General features: G+C 39.5%; 3 protein-coding genes across 4 annotated transcripts; all 3 read right to left on the reverse strand.

Moving 5' to 3' along the window:
- Positions 1-1336: 1336 nt before the first annotated feature.
- LOC147332816 (intercellular adhesion molecule 1-like) lies at positions 1337-5267 on the reverse strand (the record flags this gene model as incomplete). Its single annotated transcript, XM_086290816.1, is given in 5 exon segments — positions 1337-1416; positions 3066-3245; positions 3663-3824; positions 4960-5080; positions 5082-5267. Coding segments are annotated over 5 exon segments (729 nt in total), but the record flags the coding sequence as incomplete, so codon positions are not given.
- Positions 5268-8526: 3259 nt separating this feature from the next.
- Positions 8527-9939, reverse strand: LOC147332817 (cell adhesion molecule 3-like). Of its 2 annotated transcripts, none has more exons than XM_086290719.1 (4): positions 9580-9939; positions 9150-9467; positions 8787-9050; positions 8527-8697 (listed from the first exon to the last, which is right to left on the reverse strand). In XM_086290719.1, exons 1-4 carry the CDS (start codon positions 9740-9742, stop codon positions 8540-8542), a joined length of 903 nt encoding a protein of 300 aa, XP_086146845.1. In that variant the 5' UTR covers positions 9743-9939; the 3' UTR covers positions 8527-8539. The 2 variants fall into 2 exon arrangements, with proteins under 2 accessions (XP_086146845.1, XP_086146846.1); XM_086290720.1 differs by having other exon boundaries at positions 9619-9828.
- Positions 9940-12314: 2375 nt separating this feature from the next.
- On the reverse strand, positions 12315-25329 carry dnmt1 (DNA (cytosine-5-)-methyltransferase 1). Its single transcript, XM_086289564.1, has 34 exons — positions 25139-25329; positions 24686-24722; positions 24100-24207; positions 23748-23988; positions 23571-23643; positions 23397-23478; positions 23251-23291; positions 23118-23172; positions 22948-23031; positions 22646-22755; positions 21246-21364; positions 21060-21152; positions 20813-20964; positions 20401-20588; positions 18246-18426; positions 18054-18151; positions 17732-17879; positions 17513-17628; positions 17236-17437; positions 17019-17152; positions 16745-16924; positions 16229-16453; positions 15955-16147; positions 15636-15726; positions 15420-15551; positions 15037-15319; positions 14761-14902; positions 14420-14586; positions 14136-14313; positions 13854-14049; positions 13600-13763; positions 13296-13412; positions 12728-12821; positions 12315-12606 (listed from the first exon to the last, which is right to left on the reverse strand). The coding sequence occupies exons 1-34, from the start codon at positions 25183-25185 to the stop codon at positions 12569-12571; spliced, it is 4509 nt and encodes a 1502-aa protein (XP_086145690.1). The 5' UTR covers positions 25186-25329; the 3' UTR covers positions 12315-12568.
- Between the last annotated feature and the right edge of the window lie 752 nt (positions 25330-26081).

Here is a 26081-nt window from a genome sequence, read left to right on the forward strand (position 1 = left end):
GTTCCACAACAGCATAGTAGAGATACTATAGAGATAACTTTAAGTAAAAAGCTCAAGAGAAAAAATACTTATGTATCACTGCAAAACAAAAGATGAAGAACTGCATCATGTTTTTACCAAGTTTCACAAGAAAATTAAATATAAAGCAGATCGACCTCAACAGATGTTTTGAAATTTGTGTAGCTGACCCCAAAAGCTGTTTCCTTTGGCTCTGAGTCACAGAAAAAACTGCCCCTATACAAAGAGCTGCAGCATGGTATACATGAAGTAAACATTGACATGGGCGTTGACTCACTCTATCGTTTCCACAAGCAAACGTTCTAAGAAACTACATGCAGTGTGAACATTCAATAAAGACATCTTCCTGTTAGTTTGACAAATAAAACCACAGAGGCTCCTAAAGACAAGAGAAAGGTCCGATGTGGTTTGTAGCGATATAATATTTCAACTGCAAACTCGCGTAAAATGAGTTTGTCGTGTTCTGCTTTCGTTTTCAAAAGACTGAAAGAAGATGTTCTTGAAAAGGTTACAGTACTGAGTATTCACACACAAAACAAAATGGAGTGATAAAAGTGAACTCAAAGAAAGTTGAGTGCAAGAGGAAATCCATCAACGCTCAACCTTTCACGAACCAAGAGGAGCATCAGTACTCATCAGCATTTGTCCGGGAGGGGGACAAGCCAAGGACTAGCCCTTCACCCCCGGACCTAAGCCCGCTGAAGGTTGCCAGGGATTGGCAGATGCAAGTGGACTTGGTTCAGAGGCCATTTTTTCCCACAGAAATTGTAACAACTACTCTGCGACCAGACCTCGCCCTTTGGTCCAACTCCCAAAAACTTGTTTACATCATTGAGCTGACAGTGCCGTGGGAGGATGCAATGGAGGAAGCCTTTGAGTGTAAGAAGCTGCGGTATGCCAACTTGCCAGCTGAGGCAGAGGACAGAGGCTGGAAGATCAAGGTGCACCCGGTAGAAGTGGGGTGCAGAGGCTTTGTTGCCAGTACAATAGCAAAACTGCTTAGAGAGATTGGAATCAGAGGACAGGCCCAACGGCAGAATTGAGAATTAGCATAGAGAATTAGCTCCCGAGAGGACCAGTCACTGGCTGTGGCTAAAGAGTGATGTCAGCCCTCTTTAGCTGTGGGTAAAGAGTGATGTCAGCCCTCTTTGGCTGTGGCTAAAGAGTGATGTCAGCCCTCTTTGGCTGTGGCTAAAGAGGGCTGACATCACTTGAGCAGCTAAAGCAGTCAGCTAACCATGAGACACATGCCCAGGATTGATCAACCCGTGGTGTGCCTGCCACAGGAGAGGGCATCAAAGGGGTAGAAAACCTAACACTAGAAACTTTGCTGTTTGACTGATACAGCTGTCTCAGGGCCTCCTGGAGGCCGTGCAGTTAACCTCATGGTAGTGAAACCTAAAGGAGGAATGGAAGAGAAAAAAGAAAAGGAAAAATGTTCCTGCTCTTCTTCTCTTTTCTGGAAGGCAGTGGGGAGGTAAAGCATACAGCCTGATCCGACAGGGAGGTGTAGGAAGCCAGATCAGGCGCCCCCCTTCCAGCTCACCCGATGAATCCAAGGTCCACTGCTGACGATATGTCCCAAATTTAATATGATAATCTAGATCAGATCTCTAATCCCTAAACGTAACCAAGGAAGGTAAAAAAATAGCAGATTAGCTTGGGATAAAAGACTGAAACACCCTGTGAAGTTGGAGCACACAAAAATGTGTCCAGCTAGTAAAGTTTCTGGGCTGCCTTTCCTCATAACAGGCATCTCTCAAGACTTTCTCCATTTGAAGCAATGTACTATCAGGGATTGTAACATTTAGTCCTTTTACTGAATTTAAAAAAAAGGTATTTCTGTCAAGGTCACATTCAGTTTCATCCACATGTCTGGAGGGTTACCTAGAGAAATCATGAATTCAGTCTACAGTAGAGATCAGTTTATGAATGAGATATCCAAAAAGGTTTCCAAAATCCATCGCTGCTCCTCTCCTGGGTGGGGAAACGAAATCCAAAACCAAGTTTCCAGTTAACCTAAATCATGGGACTGGTTCCAGAATAATCCACAGACTCTACTCTCCAACAAAACTTTCCACAAATGAAGGCTTTGCTGGTGGAGATGAAACATGATTCTTCACACATAGCCAGCTGACTCCCCATGAATCTTGACCAGGAGGACAAGGCAAACTGAGTAAGTCAGAGAATCAAGCAAGACCACGATCTCAAACATAACAAATGCAGCCAAAAGAGTCCGACAATATAATGCAGTGATTTACAAAGTGTTGGCTCAACCCCCTAGTGGGCCATGAAGGCACTGCAGATAGGCCGAAGTGATACAAATTCATTCTGATGAACAGTGACATATATTTATATACAAAAATCAATCAAAACTGGTAGTAGGAGTGGTTTAGTTTGTGATATTAGTCATTACTCTGACCTACATTTACTGCTCTTGCATTGATAATATTAATGTAACATTGCTTCTTTGTACACTGGCACAAAGTCAGTTTTAAGGGGAAGAGAAGAAAAATTGTAGGTAAGGTCCACTCCTCCATATGAACACTCCCATCCCATTCCATCTGTCTGGCAGAAATTTGTAGCCAGCAGCCTGTGAGATTTATGTTTTTTGCATACATTTTTAAAGGAAATGCATCACTTTATGTTGTATTTTGATTAGATTGAGGATTTTATGGTTTTAGTGATGCAGCACTCTTGACTCTTGGAAATGGCTGGTATACAGCAATGACATGGCAGTGATTGACAAGACAAGTTAGTGTGTGTGAGTGTAAAAGAAGCATCAGCTGGAGTTTAAAATGGCCTGTATTTATATAGCGCTTTTTCTAGTCCCTAAGGACCCCAAAGCGCTTTACACAACCAGTCACACACACATTCACACACTGGTGATGGCAAGCTACATTGTAGCCACAGCCACCCTGGGGCACACTGACAGAGGCTGCCGGACACTGGCGCCACCGGGCCCTCTGACCACCACCAGTAGGCAACGGGTGAAGTGTCTTGCCCAAGGACACAACGACCGAGACTGTCCAAGCCGGGGCTCGAACCGGCAACCTTCCGATTACAAGGCAAACTCCCAACTTTCACATTATGAGCTTCAGAACGCACCGGAGGAGGACCTTGTTCGTCTGGCCACAGGTTCAGCTTTGCTTCACACCAGATCTCAGCTCCATCATCATCTCTATGAGCAGTCAGAGTGAGGACAGATGACTTACTGACTGGATGGACTGGTGTAGTGCCAGATTTGTTTTTTCATGTATTAATCACATATTTAATCACTAGTTCGAATGCTTATGGAATGTTAACACAGTGAGGCCATTGTAATGGGAGACGTTAAACAGATAGTGGGACTCCTGCTTATCAGGGATGTAAATCCTTAGGTGATGGCCAAGCAGAAAACAAGGTCATAATTCTCTGTGAGGGAGAAGGTATAGCCCCCCCGTGAGAGGGGCCAACCTGTAAGTTTGTGGAATGTTCTTTGTCTGTGTGTCTGTATATAAGATGTAAGGGCGATGGCCACAATTCAGAGATGGTCCTGGTGTTTCACTGGGATGCTCTCTCCACATTGCAATGTGTTTATTAAACCCACTTCAAATCAAGCTCACTGGGTGTGTTGCAGGTTATTGTTAAAATTTCTACAACACTGGACTCATCAAATGTCTGAGAAGACAAGATTTTATTTCCTTTGTGCTAAACTACTGAAAGATTTTTTGCTGGTGCAACATTAACAATGTCGCACTGTATGGCAAACTGTTGGCCTTCTTCCACTGTACCTAAATTATTCAGAGACACACTGTCTGGCATTTGTGTAACAAAAAGGGATACAATTACAGTTTTTTTTACAGCCGCTAGGACACATTTCACAATACTTAGGTCACTTTTGCAAAACTCTTCACACAATCCTCCTAACTGACCTTCAGCTTGGCAAAGCAGTTCATTTCACATTCAAAATGCACTACAACTACCAAAACACTTTATTCAGGTCTCAAATAAACTCATTCTTCCAGAACACTAGCAAAGGTTGACAGCCGACAAACACACTTTGTCACCCACAAAACAATGACCTAAAAAACACTAACAACATGTAGCATTACACAGCGTTTTCTTGTGTAAAACAAGGACACATCTCTGTTTATAATTTCAATATATGTTACTGGAATGAATCAGACATCATGCAGAATTCGTTAATATTTGTTTATGTACCGTATTTTTATTTTTTTGCACTAAGTAATCCCAAAATACAAGAATTTGTATACACACCATCCACTGATACACATACAATAGTAATGCTAATCTACTCGGTCTTCTCCATTTGGCCACAGGTTCTCATCCACATCACATCTCATGTCATCTAGGGCAATACACCTAGGAAAGAATCTTCTGGCATGCCAGAATTGAAGGAGTTGAAAAATTGAAGGAGTAACACCTGTGTAGATGTTCATCTACAATGAGAATAAGCTGTGGCTGGTTAAACTGCATTTTTAGATTTAAAATATGTTTCAATAAAATATTGCTGTTGAATTTTGCTGTCTTTTTAAGTTTTGCATTGTGTTATTGTTTTGACCATAAGTTTAACAGTTTTGAAAACAGTATGTAAGCACATGCAAAATGTCCTGTACGTACAAAGATTTTTGGCAGTTGTTGTGTCTGAGTGGGAAGATAATTCATGAAATTTGAGAGATGTAGTCATTGAATGCATTTTGTGCCAAAACAATGATAACTGATCCTCAGTTTAGCCCACATAGACTTCTGTTGTGCTCACTGTGTGAGGAGTTTTGCAAAAGTGACCTAAGTATTGAGAAATGTGTCCTAGCGTCTGTAAAAAACTGTAATTCATGTTATTTTCATGTTATTCAGTGAATACTAAAAATTGCGTGCTCAGATAAAGTTAAGGCTACTTACTATAAACAGTGACCGGTAACACTTTTGTACACTGATCACCATCACGGGAATTCATATAACACATTGCTTCTATCTCCCACGCTGGCACAGAGTCCATTTTAAACAGAAGAGAAGTGACGCCCAGGGTAAGGTCCACTCCTCCATATGAAGACTCCCATCCCGCCCATTCCTTCAGTCTGGTCAGACGATGAGGTGCAGTTTGCTGATAAGGAGTCTCCAAACCTTACCACAACTCTAGGAGTGCTAAGTTCTAATGGACAGGAAGTGCTCACAGGCTTTCCTAGAATGATACAGGAAAGCTTAACATAGGCATATAGTATGATACAGCAACATTTAAATTCGGCATGTGGTCAAATAGTAACAATTAAAAATAATAAAATGATAAATTTAGCACATTATTTCAGCTCTGCTGGTATTCTGGATGCATGGATACATTAATTTGCATATCCTTTTAATATTTAGGCTTTGATTTTACTGTGAATTTTCTTTTCTGATCACTATGGTAATGTTTTGCTGTGAAACATAGCTAACAGACCTAGAGGAGCAAGATTTACAACTGCAGAAGCTCTAAGACTGAATAATGTCCAAATGTGTTACGACCCTCCCACTCTCAACAAAACACCGCCTACCATTTTCTGTTGGCTGGTGTGAGAGGATCATCAGCTAATGCAGCTCAACTGTGTCTTCCAGGACTGTTACTGTTTATACTTTTTTAGGCAATGTTGTTAATTGTGCTATGCAGTATGGATTAATACCCATTGTCCGCCATGAGGACTTACACTTTACCTTAGTTGATGTTAGAAACTTTTAATCCTTTACAGGATTTTCATTTTCTCAACCAGAGTGAATTGGTGATACTGGGACAGGAGGTTGAAGTTGCAGTATAATTCTAAAACATTTAATTTCATCTTATAAATGCAAATGAAAACACTTTTTCTTTCTATGCTCTACAGTTAGCTTATTTTAGTTTGTGTGTCAGGAGAACAAAGTGGTCTACAGATTTTTACTACACTTACTTTTCTTCAGTTACAGCACAAGAGTGCGCTAGTGAAATGCAAAATTGTTTATCCAAATAAAAAAAAAGGTCATTAAAATTAAGCAAAAATTGAAAAAAAGAAAAGGTAAAATCACAGACTTAAAAATATAGTTTAAGTGGACAGAAAGGATTATATTTAAAAGGAGAAAAAAAAAGAAAAAAAAAGAAAAAAGACAAAAAAATAAAAGAAAAGAAAGGATTATATTGATTTTAATATTCATACAATAATGCAAACACATAAAGATACTTGCAAAACAGGTCATTTCTTTATTTTATACTTAACCACTTTGTAAATCCTGGTGACTACAGTATTTTTACCAGTATGACTAAATATACTAGGCATAAAAGCCCAAAAACATCAGAAATCCCTTTTGGCAAGTCAAACACTTTGCAGTCAGATCCTAAACTTCAGCAGGCAGCTGTCATGGCGGGGTGTACTGATTAAATTTTGAAACTGGACCCAAAAGCAGGACACGGAGGACGACAAAACTGTGATGAACTAAAAGCGAGCCTCTTCTTGTGGCTGATATAAAACTGTTACAAACAATAAGGCAAAAGCGCATGAGGGAAACTGTGAAGGGATACACCCAAGACTGAACATCATCATGAAACACACTAACATGACATGGGGGATGACAACAGACGACCTGACACAGACCGAACGGAAACACACTGACTAAATGCATACAAGGGGTGCTCAAGGGAAGTGACCACACATGGCGCTGACACAAATTAACATGACACCACAGGAGGAAGTGAAACTAAACACAACAAGCAATGAACACAAGACTCTTTCAAGATAGAACAGGAAACATGGAGACGTAGACATGACACGAACTTAACAAGAACCACACAGACATGAAACATGACAGGTAGACACACGAACCAGGGAGACGACGAAAAAGGGATCTAAGAAACAAAAGACTAAAACAGCAACTAAATGAGCTAAACTGAAACGAAAACACAAAAAAAGGTACATTAAACTCAAAAACTTGGTCACACGACCCAGTATCTTGACAGGCAACAAAGGCAGTGATGAGCAGACAGGCTTATAACATTGTAGCCTGTATTTGTACTTGTATGTGAACTGTAGCCACAGTTTTATTTTGCTAGCCATTAATTATGGGACAGTGCACTTCAGGTCATTTTACTGAGTAACAGGAAAGGAATGTAATACTTTCTTTGTTAAGTAATTAATAACGTACATGTATGTACCCTAACCCACGTGCATTACTTTTAAGAAAAATAATGAGTAATGTGTAGCAAGCCCAACAAAATTGTTATAGCATAACATCCTCAGTTTAACCAGAACATTTTTCTAATAGTTTAACAAGCCCTCTTTTAGATGAAATGATCAAATCATAGAAAATAAATTTTTTTAAAAAAGAGTGAATGTTACCACCTTGAAATGACTGAAACGTAGGAATGAACCAGACCTTACACTAATTCCACAGCTGTGTGCAAAATACAAGTTTTTGAGCATGTTTAGACCCAAAAAATGTGTTTTATTTCCATTAATAACAGTTAAATTGATGAGTGGAGTAATTAAAACCAGAGATTTCCGATTTCAGTGTTTGTCCCCTCTTAAGAAATGGGGATGAAATTAAATTTTTTTAAAAATCATATCCAAATATGAGTTTTTTTATGATTACATTACAACAACAGATTACAACAAAACACACTTATTTATCTAAGCATTGAAACTGCTCAAAATTAAGAACCAAATCAAGTTTTCACCAAGCGTGCATACAATGAAATTAAAAATAAAACTTTCCTCCGTTTTGTGGTGCAGAAAACAAGTCAGCTCATTTCCTGATTTACACATTTAAAAATATGTGTATGTGTAAGCGCGTACGCGGAAATATGTGTGTGTATGTATGTACGCATGCATACATGTGTATATACATATATGTATGTATGTATGTATGTATGTATGTGCGTGTATGTTTATATGGGTGTATCCGTATGTTTGCAGGGGTATGTATAACTTGTACATATCTTTCTTGTGTAAATTTAAATTTGTCTGTGATTGTGTAAATACTTATGCTATTGCGTACTTCACACATGGAGAAATGCCAAACAGCCTTTCATTGTTCTTGTAACAGTGACAATAAAAGCTGTTCTATTGTATATCTAAAAGTTGTAAAGATGTGTGTGGATCATACATTAAATTGAGCACATGAAAAGATGTGAACATGCAATAAAATGTCTTGCATTTCCTGTTTTCTGAGAGAGAAAAACACAGGCGTGCGTAAAGACTTGATAAAAATCACAAGCGGTTTTCTAAAATTAGAATTAGAAAAAGTTTCAGTTGACAGTCAGAGGCAAATTTGTTCCTTCTTATTTCTGTCCAGCGAAAAGTTAAAATAAATGAATAGCTGAGGATGATATCTGATTATTAATCTGTTTTGTTTATACACATGTTTACACTCATAGTGTTGCTGTTAAACACGTTTCTGCTAGATTAAATTTGTTTGTTTGGACAGCAGTCTCTTGATTAGTGGAGCTTTAGCGATAGCTGACAAGATGGTGCATTTTTTCAGCTACAGCTTTAAAACAAGCATGCACCCATTCAAATTTGTTTTATACTGGTACTGATGAGGTAGGTTGTCCTTGGAGATAGTCGCCTTTCTTGCATGAAAATATGCCTCTGTGTGTCGTAAAAACTAGAAAAGCAAGGAAGAGCAGGAGTCCAAAGGCCACAAGTAGTCTGACTATTGCTGTGATGATTGTTTGATCTCCTGTGAGAGATGGGAAAGTTTCTTACATAAAATCAATCGCAAATCCCAAAATAAAGATTTAAACAGACAAAGAACTGCCAAGAACTTACGTGGAGCTTTGGTGATGATAAAGTATTTGGTCACAGTGCCCTGGCTGTTTGAGGCGGTGCAGATATAGACCCCTGGAAACTTAGATGATGGAGTCAAAATAGGATGATTCACATCTTTACTCCTGTACCACACTTGTGTAAAGTTTGGGAATTGCCAATGGTAGGATGGTACTGGATTTCCTCTAGCTGTACAATTTAAAGATATTTTGCTCCCAACTGTCATTTCCAAATTCTCATTTGGATCATTGGTGAAGGTTGGTGGGTGTGAGGACATCCAATCAAAATACAGACAAAGAAAGAAAAGCTCATGTTTTCAGTATGAAATCTTGTGGTGATTAAATTAAGAGCATGTTAAAAACTCACAGAGTACAGTCAGAGTATGAGCTTCTGAACGCACTGGAGGAGGACCTTGTTCCTTTGGCCACAGGTTCAGCTTTGCTTCACACCAGATCTCAGCTCCATCATCATCTCTATGAGCAGTCAGAGTGAGGACAGATGACTTACTGACTGGAGATGGACTGGACTCATCAAATGTCTGAAAAGACAAGGTCTTATTTCCTTTGTGCCAAACTACTGAAAGATTTCTTGCTGGTGCAACATTAACAACATCACACTGTATGGCAAACTGTCGGCCTTCTTCCACTGTACGTAAATTCTTCAGAGACACACTGTCTGGCATTTCTGAAAAAGAAAATAATTTAAAAAATAATAATAAAATGACTCAAAGTTAATCAGTGAAAATATAATAACGATGACCTTCTTAGAAATGTTAGACTAAGTTAAGGCTACTCACTATAAACAGTGACTGGCAATATTTTCACACACTGATCACCATCACGGGAATTCACATAACACATTGGCTCCATCTCCCACACTAGCACAGAGTCAATTTTAAAGGGAAGAGAAGTGACATTCTGGGTAAAGTCCACTGCTCCATATGGAGACTCCCATCCCATTCCATCAGTCTGGTCAGATAGTGAGGTGCAGTTGGCTGAGAAAGAGTCTCCAAATCTCACCACAACTCTAGGAGGGGTTATGTCAAATGGACATGAAGTGCTCACAAGCTTTCCTAAAAATAAATAAATAAATAAAATAAAACAATAATACTGGGAGTAAGGGACTTAAGGCGTGTGATGAGTTTCACTCTACCATCTGAGTTAGGTGAATGTTAATGTGAGTGCAAATGGTTGCCTGTCTCTCTGTGTCAGCCTTGAGACAGACTGGCGATCTGTCTAGGGTGTACCCTGGCTTTCACCCTATGGCAGATGGGATAGGTGACCCTGATAATGATAAGCGGACGAGAATAGATGCATGGACAATATTGCAAATTGGGTGGTTGTAATATACTGACCCGTTTTAGGTGACACGTTCCATTTAACTTTCAAGAGTGGTTTGATTTTTGATCACACTGTTCATAACTCTGGATTTAAAATATAGATGGACATATTTTTATTGTAAAAAACCATGAAATTGTTTGTGTTCCTCTGTTACAACATTCATAGTTTTACTGATACTTAACATAATGGAAGATTTGGAGGTTAAGAGAAATTGATGGAGCTACAGAGGCCTTGAGGCACAAACTAAATGTTGAAAGTGAGATGAAACGGCGAAGTACTTTTTTTGCATAAAGAATAAGTCATACTAAATTACATTAAAATATTTTTAGAAAATCTGTAAATGTCTTAAAATAGGATAAAGGAAAAATGATAGATATAATAAAAACAAACACAGACTAAAAGTAAGTCCCAATATAAAATTATAATATAATTTGGTCACTTTAGTCTCTAAAATACTTTAGCTGCTTTAGAGTTGCTAAATAATGATCCATTCATTGAATTACTGCAATGAAAGAAGCAATTTGTAGCATATTTGGATTGAAGACTTTTGGTCAAATGTCTAATGACCTGCAACTTAGTAAATAATAGGACAATATCTAAAATATAACAGCTGCTAGGCTTTTGGGGGTTGTTTGTTTTTGGAGGCAGCAAATTTACACTAGAAAGACTCCAAGTGATAAATGCTAAAGATTTTAGATAATGACTTCATAAAGTGGATTTAAATTAAACTGATAATCTGAAGAAATAAAAAGCTTATGACCAGTGCTAATGTGGTTGAAGGTTTTCTCCTGAAGAGGAACTGGACTTTGTGTTAAAACTATAGAAATATAATATGGTAACTATATAACAAAGCAACAAGCACAGCAAAAACAAGCAAACAAACAAAACAGACCCACCTGTGCATGCGATTATGCAGCTGAAGATGAAGGGCCGCCACATCATGGCTTCAACAGATGTGTTCACAAGTGCATCAAAGTTCAGAACTTTCCTCCTGAGTCCGAGATTAACAGATGGATATTTTGGTAGATGCAGATACAGTAAGTCTTCTTTAGCCAGAGGCAAATCTATTCTAGCCTGTACTGTTCAAGAAAAGAGAACTCAAAAAAGCCATACTAGTCTTGTGAAGAACCCCGCCCCCCCCAAAAAACCAACAAACTAAAGAAAAGAAAAAAAAAAAACACAACACACACACACACTTGCAGACAAGTTGCGGCGTCTGTTGTTCCGATTTAACACCAGCAGTCTAACAGTCCCTCTGAGAATACTCGTACTTCTGCAAATTACAAGACAGGGAAGGAGCCCTGCTCCACTTACTGGACTTTTTTGTACCATTTTTGTGAATTTTAGTGCAGACAGTCTGAAAACAACTCTGTGCAAATTTAAAATGATTCAAATCACAGTCCACAAGTACTAATTTATGACTGACATAATGAATAGTTATTAGATTACAATGAGTGCTTCACTTGCAAGTATATGGTTTCTTCTCTGTATGACTGTCATGCCAGCTACAAGGTTGGTTGCAAAGCCAACAAAGTTTTAGAGCAGGGTCCCCAAGCCCAGTCCACGAGGGCTGCAGGTTTTAGATCTCACCCTGGGTCAACACACCTGAATCACATGATTAGTTCATCACCAGGCCTCTGGAGAACTTAAAGACATGTTGAGAAGGTAATTTATTCATTTAAATCAGCTGTGATGGATCAAGGACACATCTAAAACCTGCAGGGACACCGGCCCTCGTGGACTGGGATTGGGGACCCCCGTTTTAGAGTCTCCTGTCTATCAGGATGAGTTAAAAAGCTGTCATTTCAAAGTTTCTTAGATGATCAGGGAGTACATTTTACACCCAGTAGAGACATTTGGAGGATTTATCTATTCATTTTAAAGTCTTGTAATATGTGACCCCTGTGTATATTTACTTTTTTAATGTATTTCTAACCCCAAACAGATTCAGTAACAGCAAAGACTGTGGAACAAGCAGCTCAAGGAAAGGTTTTAGTACAGGTCAGACTTTAAACAGTTAAAAACCAAACTCTGCATGTTTTAACATCTGGTGTCCACTGATCTAAGGTTCATTTACAAAATGCTTCAGAATTCAAAGAGATGAGGTTTTTCAACCACTTGGCACCACTTTCTTTGATTCCCGATATATTGATCACACTTGCTGTACATTTACAATAATGAAAACTACAAGTAGAATTTCATAAGATTTATTTGAAATATTACATATAAAAACTACATACAATTTATCCCACATTAGGTGAACATTTAACAACAACAGCAACAACGTCATGATTAAAAGCACATTTAAAACTCAATGTGGAATGGTACTACATAGAAAGTCCATAGCGGCCACTTGGTGACGCCATTAAATCGCAACTTTTAAGAGAAATCATTTCACCAGCACCAGGACTTGCAGAAGTGATTCTTGATGAAATCTTTACACGCTTAATCAGAGAGCTCCATCTTCTCTTGTTTAATGTTCTCTGTGGAGGGAAAGTAAGTAAGTTAAAATAAATTAATTTTAAAAAACAAAACCACACACTTGAATGAGGATTGGTGCATTCAAATCTTAAAAGATAATCATACGATTAAACTGAAAGTCACCTGATGCTTGTTCTTCCTTCATCCTTTCCGTGATGCACCTCTTAATCTCAAGCCCAATGGCCCTGGAGAGCGGAGGGGGCACAGCATTTCCAACCTGGAAGGAAACAGAAGCAATTACTTGGCAAGAAGCTGGGAGAGATGTTTCTGGGCAGCTCATGAAATGCAGTAAAGACATCTTCATTTTGGAACTGCAACTCAGTCCAAGATGATAAAGGCCAAAAATTAAAATGCTGCTTATTTTTGTTATCATTTATGTAACAAACGAAAATAATAACACATTAATTTATCCCCCATCACCTAAATTTATTGCCTCTCACAGACATAAAAACTGTACTAAAACAAAGCAGTTTCAAAGTTTATACTTTGCTAGATTCCTGCTAAAATGTCTCTGCAAGCCTGACCAAGCGACATCTCCTGAAAGAAAATAGTCATCCCTCACGTGACTTGTACAATATTGTGACTAAAACTCGTAGCAAAGTCACTGTTGCCACTCTTACCTTCTTTGTAGCAACTGTAACCACAAAAATTTCTCAGGGATTAAGAAAAGTATTGTGATTCCAGATTGTACCTGTCTGTGTTTGTCCAGGATGTTTCCAAAGAAGCGGTAGGTGTCAGGGAACCCCTGAGAGCGTGCACACTCTCTCACACTGACAACTCTGTGCTGCTCAGGATGGAGTACACGGCCCTGTAATCAAGAGAGCCTAAGGTCAGTTTCTTTCATTTAAGAAGTGTAAACCATTTCCTGAAACACAAATTAGCTTAAGACTTAAATGCAAGTACTCTGTTTTTTCACTCCTATAGTAAATAAATTTGAAGGAATGTTTAATGTAAACAAACTGAAAAAAACAAAAACAAAAAACAAACTTGCGTACCTGCTTGCCCATTGGTTCAGGATTGGTGACTGTTGTGCTGAAGAAACCATCCCATTCCAACCTGCCATAGAGTCCCGCCCAGTGATTATGGCGGTTCCCGGTGTGGGGCAAACACCAGGGGATCAGGGTATTAAACTGCCTGTCTGCAGGGTCACAAGGCTTACCTAAAAAGACATTTGCATGGAAACTATAAGAGATGTATCCCAGATGGAGATTTAAGCTCTACAACTTTTTTTTTTTTAAGTCCTGCATACCTCCTGCACAGGTGCAAACACCTCTGAGTGCACCGGTGCCGCTACGCCCATTCTTCTTATCATGATGTGTGTAACGCAGTTTCTTAGTCAGGGTGCCATCCTTCAGTCGCACCTCGATGTTGGGCAGATCCCTCCAGTCGGAGCCTGGAGCCAAGGGGATGTAACGCATCCGACCCTCAACCAGTGCACTCATATCCTGTAATGCAGATCATGTAACTTCTGTCATAAAGTTATTCTTTAATGACTGAAAGAGTGAGCCAACATGAGAACACCACAACTCACCTTGCAGATATGATCTCTGAGGATAGGCTGGTACTGTGTGCCTCTGATCTGCCTCTGGAACCAAGACTGGGGCTCCCCATTGTAGGAAATCTCCAGTGCAGCTGCACCATTGCGAATCTCTGGCAGGTCAGACATGGTATCCCTGACAGTGATAGTTCTGTAGATTCCACCATTGCCTCTGTAGACAGAAATTAGTGACAATGATGCTTTAATGTCTTGTGAGAAAGATTTGCAACCTAAAAATACAATATAAGCAACCCAGAAGGGGAAAGGGTTTACATTACCGTGTGACATTGCTGACGTATCTCTTTTCACCCACCACAACGCTGAGAGAGCAAGCTCTGGGGGCAAACACATGCAGAGGCTCAGGATAGCGTGGCAGCTTCTCTCCCGGAGCAGCAGCCAGGATGATGGCCCTGCGCCGGGTCTGAGCAACACCGTACTGACCGGCCTAATGAGAGCAGAACGCAGCGCATTAGTGATCTTTTATTGTATGAGAAGGAAAGAAAAACCTTATAGCAAGCTGTTGGTTAACAACACAAGCTCTGAAATTTGTTCCAAGTCAATTTCATTTTAGCTTCACCCAAAATTTCACAGCAGAAAAGAGGTTTAAGGTCTGACCCACCTGCAAGACACCAAAGGTACACTGGTATCCCATTCGCACAAGACAGCGCAGTGTGAGCTTCAGGACCATAGAGTTTTTGAATGACACAAAGTTCCTCACGTTCTCAAGCAGGAAGAATTTGGGTCTGTAGTAGTCACAGTAGCTGCAATAAGAAGAAACAAATAATAATAATAAAAAATAAAAAAAACTATTAATGCGAGGTTAAGAGTTTTTGTGGGAAACAAAAAAGCTTGCTGCACAGTGTCGGCGAAAGTTGATGACTTTAGGCGAACCAACCTAAGATAGGAGACAACAAGTGAGTTCTTGAATTTGGAGTAAGTGCGAGAGTTGAAGCGGTTCATCCCACTGAACCCTTGACAAGGAGGCCCTCCACACAGCATCTCCACATCACCCTTCTGAGGCAGCTTCTGGCCAAGAGAATTTGTTTTCTCTCCAGACATGACCAACTTTAGCAAGATGTTGCAGTCCTCGGTGAACACCGTTGTGCCTGGGTTGTTCAGTCTGAAGGCCTGTGCTGCTGGCTCCCACATCTCTATAGCCCAGAGGGTCTCAGAGATTGCTAAAGGCAACAAGCAGTTACGTTTTTGTACTGCAGTCCCAAAACAAACAAACAAAAAAGATGATTTTAAAACATTTTGTGAGTGGGTTGCAACATTTACCAGCCTGGTGGAATCCCTCAGAAAGTCCACCGCAGCCAGAGAACACATCCAATGTGCGATACTTGGGCACTTTAGGTTTAGGCTGTGAGTCCGGCTGTTCCTGTGCAGCTGAAGCTTTTCCTTTGCCTTTACCTTGGGAAACCAAATTTAATACATTAGGATTTCAGAGACTACTAAAAATCAATTTTTGAAGGAAAATATAAATACAATTTCTACCTTTTCCTTTGCCCTTTCCTTTTCCTTTATGGACAGTTGAACGAGCATGATTTGGGGGATCCTCAAAGCTTTTTGCCTTTGCATTATAGGCCTGTGAAGGAGGCACAGTATGGAAATAAGACTGCAGTTTCTACACTGAATTGAAGACATGTTCAAGACTTTTTCAAATAAATGTTCCAGTATTAGACAAAATCTACCATGTCAACTGTTTTTGCTTTCTTCTATGCACGTGGGGTTGTCATTACAAGAAATTGTTTTTGATGAATTGATAAATAGATGATTAGAGTTTAAAGATTAGAGTAGAAAGAAAGTACTGTACCTCAAGAAAATAGAAGCGCTCAGGTCCAGCACTGGAGTAGTCCTGGATGGATTCATTCAGGTCCTCTGCATATTCTACCTGGCAGCGGCCGAGTACGTCACCCATGTTTACGGTCACTTCTTCATCACTCCAGTACAGCTGATTGATGTCTGTATGGTAACTAGCTTTGACACCTTTGTGTGTGTTCTCAGGCCTGGAAAACAAGATAAAATTTGTTAAAGTCTTAAAATTTGTCCAATTTATAGCAACCCATTAAACTGTTAACAGTTTTTACCTGTAGAACTTGTAGAGTCGCAGTTTGACGTCTGACATCTCGGGTTTCCCATTGCTACGCCTGTGACAGAAGATCTCCTTGATGCGCCCAACACGGAAGGGCTCAGGAGCGTCCAGGTTTGAGCCCTTGATGTAGTCTGAGGACTTCCTGTAATACTCTGGATACAGATCCTCATCCACATCGTCTTTCCTGTGGGATCGCTTCACTGGACTGGCTGGCTTCACACTGAGAACCACATTGTTATAGAGGTAAGTGGTGGCCAAATTTTTTAATATACTTTAATATTAGCCACGATACTCAATCTTCCCTTTTTAATAAAGAACAAAATTTATTCAACCTGAAAAAAATAAAAATATAAACAGGCGACCCGTGTGTAAAGAAGGCTCTCTAGTGGCTGAAGCTGCACTACACATGTAGACTCCTCGTTCATGCAAACTAAGACTGAAACTTCTAAATAGCGTTAGACAGTACATGTGTATTCATCATTCTACAGGTCTGAATAAAAGTAACACTCACCTGAAATTAAAAGCCTCAGGGGGAAGGTAGACGCTGTCCCCCACCCTGAACTGCTCTCCTTTAAAGCAAGCCATAGCATACAAAGCCTTTGTGTCATGGTTTTCATTCTCCAGGGGTTCAAATACACGAGGCTTATCTTTGTCCTCTCGCTCTTTAGTCCTTACACAGCTGCCACAGAACCTGAAGGTGAAAGTAGAGATTTTAAAAATGTAAAAAAAAATAAATCGAGGAAAAGATCACGAGCAGCATAAATGAATGTGTAGCTGGTGCTTACTTGAATTTGCATTCTTCTGATGGAGATGTCTTCGGAGGCATTTCAAACCTGGCATATTCTGTGTCATACCAGAACTGATAGAAAAAACTCTTCCCGTCATCCTCAATCACCTTGAGGTCAACATCCACACCACCCTAAAATTACAGAAGCAACTGTTACATGAAGAAAATTACAATAAAAGCAGCTTCAGATCTTTCTAGCCCCTTTAAAAACTTACCTCCATAAACCAGTTGTTCGATGGGGCTTTATACATAACATCAACTTTGCCTTGGACATAATTGAGCAGCATGTCCTCACATTCATCCACAATGACAAGCTCGAGTGGATCTGAAGTCTCACCGAGCACCGTGTCTATTCCACGAAGGAACCAGTGGGCATGAAACATCTTTCCATTATTATCCTCCCACATTGACGTGATCCTAAGAAAACACCTCATTAGATTTGAGAATTGACCTGAGAATTGAATATTATTATACTATGTCTGAAACGCTTACCTTGCCAGATACAGTGGAATGGATGGATCCTCTGATGAAACTGAGACACAGTCTCCCACCTCCAGCAGTTCATCGTTCAAAGAGACCTTCCTGTAGTATTGCTTCTTCCCTTCAGTCTGAAAGGAGTTAAAGATGAATATTTTTATATGACCAGTGCTGGGAGCCACTGCTGCACTAGAGGGTACTTCTATTAATCTACCACACTGGATGAAAACATACGTGAATAGATTCTCCAATCCATGTAAGTTTGCACTGGGTCTGCTTCTTTCTTTTGGCATGAGGAACCTTTTTAGGCTTCTCCACAGGAACATCTTCCTCCTCAATGTTCTCATCATCTTCAGCCTCCTTGACTGCAAGGTTGGGGCATCTAAACAGAGATAGATAGATTTAAAGAGATTAATACGACTGCAACACCAAGCTGTATATAAAATATCATGTCTGTGTTTTATTCCTTCTTGCTTAAAATATTATGACAGATAAAGTCACTGATGCAAATATCTGGAAAAGCATTTGTAGGCAACACATTCAAAAAAATGCTCACCTTCTCTGCCTACAAGCTTGTTTGCTTTTTCCACTTCCTCCAAATTTGATCATGTCTTTGCAAGCTGCACACTTTCCACAATCAGGAGACTGACAAACCTGTCCACACACACAGAAAAAGAATTCAATATGCATAAGAATTACAGAGGATGGACATCAACATCAGATACTGTACAGATAGTATCCAACTTGCCTCACAGACACCACAGCGCTGTCTTTTCATGGCGCTTTCTTTATCATTCTGCTCTATCTGATCAGAGAAGAATGCATCAAAGATCTGGTAGACCAGCTTTGTAGTGGTTGCTTTAGTTGGTCCCTTACTATCTTTTTCTATCTTTGTTGGGTGACGAATAGCCTGTCTTCTGGCAGCCCTCCTGTCAACAGAACAAAGTGCATGGTCAGAAGACGCAGATTTTACTCTGCACAAATACCTGACGATAAGTGACGTAATGGCATTATGAAGCCCCTGGCCATCAACACACCACAGCATCAGGCCATGCAAAGAAACAAGCAAACCAAACTAAACAAACAGAATGTTCAATGCAGAGTTTCCATCTGATGTAAGAGGCAATAAAGTTCTCTCCGTGGGAAGCAATTGGGCCTGCATGGGAAAAAACAACAACAAAAAAACAAAAACAAAAAACACACCAACATGTGCCAACTTCCTGAGTGTAAAGACTGCTTTGATCTCCTTTGGCTTTTGTTCTTCCTGTCAAAGATATAAATAGCATTCGCTGCAAGAACTCTGAACTCTTAACAAATTCTAACCCATGTTTGAGGAAGTGTCATATTTCTTATTAAACAAGATGGATAACCCTCACCTATATGAAGGCTTTTGAGCGTTAACTCATACAGGCTCTAACTAAATCAAAGTTAATTCCAAATATAAAGAGAATACCCTGACAGCACCACACTCAGGCGATGAAAAGTTTCGTTTTTAATTCTGATGCTTTACAGCTGTGGGGCTGCCCCATGTTCAAACACAAAGCTTGAACTTGGGACTTTCCAAGTCTTCTTGTTCTATGGATTATGAATTTCGTAATGGAAAAAAAAAAAAGTTTACGAGAAAAAGCCTCCGCATAGCCATTATGAAACTTAAAACACTTCTTTCTTCACCTACTATTAAGAGACTGTGCATCTCTTACACAATATGCTCCTTTTCTAAATGTATCATTTTTGAAGCTGCCAGATACAAGATCAGAATCTCAGGAGAACTAGCTTTCTATGAGGAAGCACTGACCAACAACGACACTGCTAGAGGCATGATGACTGTTTTTAACGTTCACATTTGTTTTGCACAAGTGCTTATAAATGTCAGCAACAATCTCACTATACTACTAGCATCAAAGCACCTCAGACTTTAGCAACCCACCCACTGTTGGGTAAGTAAGTCTGTGGTAGAAGTTACTTTTTGAAAGTGAATGCCCTTTCCCAAACCTGCCCGTTTCCAAGGACCACATTCCAGATTGTTCTGTATAACAAATTGGGTATCACAAAATATTAAATATAAACACATCACAAGTGTTCAACGAGTTGAAATGTGAAAAGACGATTTGTATGTTTTAAATAATGTTCTGTTAAACTCGAGTGGGATGTGCCAGTCTAGTTAAGTTGTTTCTGCAAAGTTCGTTTTAATCCTATGACATCTTTAAATAAATCAATCACCGCACTCGCGCCGATTACACAAATCTGATATACGTGGCCAGATTTCAAATCTGCTGGATAAACTAAAAATAAACCACAATGTAAAGCCAAAAAATATAAAATGATTTAAAGTAGAAATAAAACTTTAGCATGAAATCTGGTGTAGTGCTCTTTGTCCATAAAGTTTCTAAATGCTTCACATTAAACACACCACCAAACAAGCTAAAGATGCATTCACAATGAGGCCTACCTACCAGTACAGCAGCATGCTGCATTAGGAAATGTTAAAGGAATGTTAGACATTAGGGAGAACAGGGAGCAGAAATACAGGAATATAAGCACAAATGAAATGGATAGTTTTAAAACCCGAAGGGAGTCAAAATAGCTGCTGATAGAAGAAAAAATAAAAATGGGAAAGCTGAAACTGGATTTTTCATTATAAATTAAGTATGTATTACATGTTTCTTCAATGCACTTCAGATTCAACATTAAGCTATTATTTCAAGTATTTGCAGAATCAATTCAGACCATTTTCTCTGAAATCTCAGAAGACTGCAGATTCACAATCCAACAGATGAGACCAACACCCTTGAAAAATGAATCATTTTAAGTATTGATGCAAAATTATCACTATACATCTAAGCATACAAAACAGAAAGTTGTAACAAAAAAAAACAAAACAAACAAAAAAAAAGTTTAAGCACCTTTTTCCTAGAGTGACTCCTGCAAGCTTGATCAGGTCTCTCATGCAGGGAGTAACAATAATTGGCTGCTCATCCGAATCACCGGCCTCATCGTAGCTCTCCACCTGCTCTACAACAAACTGGGCATGGCGCAGGAGCGTGTCTTCAGTGAAGCAGTTGAAGTTGAGTCCTGCAGGAGGCACAGTTGTCTGAGGGAATGGAAAACAGGGCATAATAAGCTTTGGACATGTCATTAAGAAAAAAATAAATAAAAATTTGATCCCTGTGGGAAACCAACACAGCAACAGGCAGGATCACTTTATATGAATGGAAATATACACAGTAAAACATTTTTTAAAAATTCTCAAACAGATACCACGACAGGAACCCGGATTCAAAGACAAGAGTTTGTTTCATTCACACAAGACTGCACCTCAATCTTATTGAGTAGGTCTTCATAGGTAGCATCAGGATTCTTCTGGAGGAATTCAACCACTATCTTGCTCATATAGATCTTCTCTTGCATCAGTGCAAAGATGGGAGCATACTCCTCACTGGGCTGCATTAAGATGTAGTCAGCAAAAGCTAGATAAGGAAAGAGTTGGATAAACATTAGTGTACTGTATATATGGATTTATTTATTTTAACTAAATGGAGAAGAAAATACACAATTATACTACCTGTAGTGAAACCAATCAAAGCTTTTTCTCCACCATCAAAACCAGTGATCCACCAGGCATTAATGGGTCCCAGCTTTTTGGCAGGAACACCACCTAAAAATACAGGGGGGGAAAAAAAGGTTATAAAAGCTAAAAGACAATGTACAATCATAATGAACTTTCTATAACTGGACAGGTTTTCCATACCATCCATACAAGGGTTGTCATCATAGATGGGTTTGACAACACAGCTGAAGTAAAGCTCAACATTCTTCTCAATAAGTCCAGAGTCGAATGGACAGAGATGGCCACGCTTGTCATAAACACTGCAACACACATTGTTATACCATATGACTGACAAAAACTTTAAGTTTTAGAATATAAAAACAGTCTAATTAGAAGGAACACATCTGTTCTTCTAAACTCCTTTTACTTTAGGGATCACCACAGCAGATCATCTGCCCATCTCTCACTCCATTCCTAACATCGTTCTGTCACGCCAACCCACTGCAAGTCTTCCTTCACCACATCATGGATCTTCTCTATGGTCTCTTGCCCTCCACAAGGTTACTATCCATACTCTGTCCAAACCTTGCGTCTCTAACCCTGTCTGCAAATCTCTGAACCTGATCTGTACTCATTCATAATACTATCAATTCTGGACCCTGACAATTAAAATCTGATTATCTACAGCTCCGCCTCCAGTCTTGTCTGTATGTCTCAATACCATCTTGTAAACCTTCCCTTTCGCTATTGCTGATATCATTCTGTCACGAATCACCCCTGACCCATTTCGAAAGCCTCTCCACCCCTGCCCAACTCCCTTCTTCACCCCTCATGTGCTGTCCTTTGCTTAAGGTTGAGCCAATTTCAATACTACTTGCAGCAGCATTGTTGTGCTTAGATGTCTCCCTTTCACACAGCTTTCATTCTTCTCTCCAGAGCATACCCCCCATTTTTCCACCTCCTTCCTATTGTTACTACAGATCACTATGTCGTCTGCAAACACCCTTCCTGCCTAACCTCATCTGTCAATCTGTCCATCACCACTACAAACAAGAAGGGACTCAGAGCAGATCCCTCATGTAATCCCACCCCTACAATGAACCCATCTCACCAGTATATGTTTTTTTTTAGATCCACAAGGATGCAGTGCAACTCTTCTTGTCATTGGATAGTTCTCCACCACTCTCAAAGCAAACATCAAATCTGTTGTGCTCTTTCTGTGTGAAGCCACATACTTCATGGTATCAAACTTTACCCCACTGTAGTTACTACTACCACCACCTCATCTGACCAACCACCTTTCCAAGCTATCCTTTTCATAGATGCCCTCACCCATTTCCTGCACTTCCTGACCAACAGTTCCCCTCCGTCATTTTCTTCATTCTTGAGTTCCTCAAGGTACTATTTCCACCCTGTCACCACCCTCTTGACATAATAGTACATTTCCAACTCTATCCTGCTGCCCATTCAAGCTTGATGTCTCCCTCTAGCCAGTCACAGATCTTTCTTTCCTTGCAGTTTTGTTTTGTTCCTCTTACCTAACAAGCTGTGTATGTTACCTCACAGGAACAAAACCTTAATAAAGATGGAGAATTACTCACCTGAAGTTTGTGATCTTGTGCTGTGGCAGATCCTCATAGCTCTCAAATCCATCCTCATTGGAGTCAAACAGTGAGAGGCGCTCATCTGTTAACATTTCAGGCTCATCCAGCTGAAACACAGAAATTATGTTTCAGCAGACAGAAAAAAAAAAAAAAAAAAAAAAAAAAAAAAAAAAATAAATAAATAAATAAATATATATATATATATATATATATATATATATATATATATATATATATATATATATATATATATAAATTTAAAACAAACAAAACTGCAGTTTATGTTTGCAAGTTCTCACCGCATTATCAGGATCCCCTTGGAAAAACTTCAGGTCAGAATCATCTAGGTACTGTCTACAGTCTTGACATTTGGGTGGTGGTGTCTGAACAGTAACAAAAACACAATCCAGTCAGCACGAAGCAATAATGCCTTCAAAAATGTTTACAATTCACCTATCTAAATCACTACCTTTACAGCAGAAACCGGCTTTACAATGTCACTCTTGGATTCTTCTGGAGCAGCACTGCATAAAGAAAAGTGTCAACACATTTGCTTGTATAAACTATATCACAATTGTTGCTCTCAAGCTAAAGATACTTACTTGTCATCCGACTCCACTTTGAGACGTTTCTCCTCCCGAGACTACAAACAAATTTGAAAGTATGTGGAGGGTTATTTATCTGACACGGAGGAACTGCAGTTTCTACTCATGTTTTTTTACATTACTTGTACATAACATTACGGTACCTCCTCAATGTCATCATCTTTCTTCAGTTCATTCTGTCCGTTGACAGCTTCTCCATTCAAGTCCTCTGACTTGCGCTTCTGACTGAAAGACATTTATTTCAAGCAGGTTAGAGTGACTGAAGTTTTGTTTTATGCCAAAATACATAAATGAATTAAATATATTCCTATACGCACACTTTAGTGAACATTGACAAGATAGTTGGCTGTTTCCCACTGTTTCTGGTAACCCTGGTACTTGCTGGAGACTCTACAAAAGGAAAAAAATTTATTTTAAAAATTACCTTTGCTTAAATAACTGGAGAAAGCCACTGAATGTGCAGGTGATCTCCATCTTAAGAGATTTAAACGTACTTTTTGTGTCAGAATTTGCCTTGCTCCTCCGTCCACCCTTCCCTTTCGAAGAAGTTGGTGACTTGACAGATTCCTCCTCCTCCTGTACGCTCATGGTTACATCTTCATCATGCTCGTCTTTGTGCGAACCATTTGAAAAGCCATTCGTCTTTCCATTCTTCTCTGCGTCATCAGAGTGGGAGCCATTTTCAAGATGAAGTTCTTTTCCAAGTAGGGCCTTCACTTTAGAGATATAGACCTCCTTTAAAAAACAAAAACAAAAAGCACATGACATATGTCACAAGTTAGATGACAGAAAGTCAAGTACGGTTTTAGGATTAATATCAATTTGGACAACTTACAACTGACTGACCTTTGAGATCTCTGAACTTTTCATTTTTTCCTCCAGACTGGTCAGCTGATCCTGAGCATCAACATGCAGAAAGTCCTGCACCAACTTGAGCTTCTCTTTCACATGTTCCTGAAGTGACATTTTAAAAGAGAATAAGAGCTAATGAATAAAGTCCAAAAAAAAAAAAAAAAGGCAGCACAACTTATGCACTCACAGGCACGGGGATAAACACACAAAACTTAAAGAACACAACTGTCTTAAACTGGATTGCATTACTTAACGAGACAATATGCAACCTGGAAACTATCACATAGTACATATTTAACTTCTCCTGTTGACATCGCACCACTGGTGTCAGTTTCCTTATGCTGTCCACCAGAAACAGCTCAAATAGAAAATGGCACAAAAAAAGAAGACTAAAGCTGATCCTCGTTCATTTTATTTATAACTATTTATGATATAAGGGGAGTGCAATGCGGATTGAGTCTGGAACTTCCCTTTGAGGTGACAGTATAGAAACAGACTAAAATACTAAACATTTAGTTCTTCCACACTAAACTTCCGTTTCAGAACTACTAGATAAGCATGTTTTGAGTCCACAGCTCACCTCATCTGCAGATCCTTCCTCATCCAACCTCTGCAAGCTGTAAACAAAGGAGAATCAAAACAGTGCTGGGGTAAGTCAGAGCGAATGGTGTAGGAGCACATCCTTTGCTATACTGCAGCAATAAAACACTGACAGCGGGAAAGCAGAAACACAGATAACAAAACTTCGTGAGTGGCGCCAAATCTCACACGCTGTCCCATCCATTGGTAGGCTAATGATGCTAACTGGCTAATAGTGCATACCGCATTAGCCCTGTCAATGGCAAAAAGCTAATGTTAGCAACATCTGTTTGCACAGGTAAAAGGGAAACCGCCAGTAACGCTCAGGACAACCACAGAAAGTCTAACCCACCAGGACTGCCATTTCAGCTTTAACAGCCGCTGTTATGGCTTTTGAAATAAAAGCTGCAAGCTAGCTACATCAGTAGAACACTATTAGCATTCATTACAGTACCTTTTCCGGACATCGTCCGGGAGAGGCAGGGACGTCCTGGTTGGCATCGTAAACGAGCGTAAGACACGAGCGACTAAAATGTTTTAAAACCGTTTAAAACTCTACTATCATTAACCACCGCGCAGCTCCACGGTGACTGTCTGTCTGCAGATGGATGCTATAAGCAATTCGGGCGCGCGGGCCGTCTTTTCGCGCGGAAACCCGGGTGTTGTGGACTGTACCACTGTAGCTATGTACAGGTAAAACAGTTTCGATGATGGACTTAATACATCCTTGATGTACGTATCGTTTGTGACCGGAATTACACGTTTATGTCATAAATGTTATTAATAAAAGAAAAATGGGAATTTTTGTCTCTTTTATAAAGAAATAATTTATCTAGAAATGCACAATTAAACCGATCCACCCTTACTGTTTGATAGATGTCGAAGTGGTCTGACCAGGCGGAAGTTGTTGTTTACTAATGAGCTATCGCAGCAAGACATCTGCATCTGTTGTATTACTACTACTTAAAAAAGTACAATTAAAAAAACATTGACTGGATGGCATCGTAAATGTGATACACAATGTAGCTGTTGTATTATTGTAGGGTAACAATAGTTGATTATCCACTGTGGATCACTTCCAGTGCGACTGTACTATCCATGCCTCAGGTCATGATTGCCTTAAGTTGTTTGTAGATATTTTGATTTGGGCGACTGCAATGTCATTATGAGCAAATAAATACGGAGACAAGGTCCTTCAACTATAACCAGCTACGTGCCTATTCCACCACAAGGTGGCAGTGTGTCATCGGTAGAGGATTAATCTCAGGCGGTCAATTTGTTCTTGTACAGTATTTACACATGGAAACCCACCATGTCCGCTTTTACCACCAGCTTTTATTGACACTTGTTTATTCTGTTATTATATTAATTGGTCAGTGTTTAGCTGTGTGTACAGT

Source organism: Aulonocara sp. 'chitande type north' Nkhata Bay, linkage group LG4 (assembly GCF_057382095.1).
Source record: "Aulonocara sp. 'chitande type north' Nkhata Bay isolate Kocher_YH1m ecotype deep benthic linkage group LG4, A_spYH_male_GT1.1, whole genome shotgun sequence".
In the NCBI taxonomy this organism is placed as follows: domain Eukaryota; kingdom Metazoa; phylum Chordata; class Actinopteri; order Cichliformes; family Cichlidae; genus Aulonocara; species Aulonocara sp. 'chitande type north' Nkhata Bay.

Coding starts and splice junctions, on each gene's coding strand:
- LOC147332817 (XM_086290719.1), bottom strand. CDS start 9,742: ATGGGATGGGAGTCTCCATATGGAGCAGTGGACTTTACCCAGAATGTC. Junction 9,468..9,579: donor ATTGCCAGTCACTGTTTATA/GTGAGTAGCCTT, acceptor TTTCTTTTTCAG/AAATGCCAGACAGTGTGTCT. Junction 9,051..9,149: donor TCATACTCTGACTGTACTCT/GTGAGTTTTTAA, acceptor GGATGTCCTCAC/ACCCACCAACCTTCACCAAT.
- dnmt1 (XM_086289564.1), bottom strand. CDS start 25,185: ATGCCAACCAGGACGTCCCTGCCTCTCCCGGACGATGTCCGGAAAAG. Junction 24,208..24,685: donor AGGAAGGATCTGCAGATGAG/GTGAGCTGTGGA, acceptor ATGTCACTTCAG/GAACATGTGAAAGAGAAGCT. Junction 23,644..23,747: donor GGCAAATTCTGACACAAAAA/GTACGTTTAAAT, acceptor TTCCTTTTGTAG/AGTCTCCAGCAAGTACCAGG.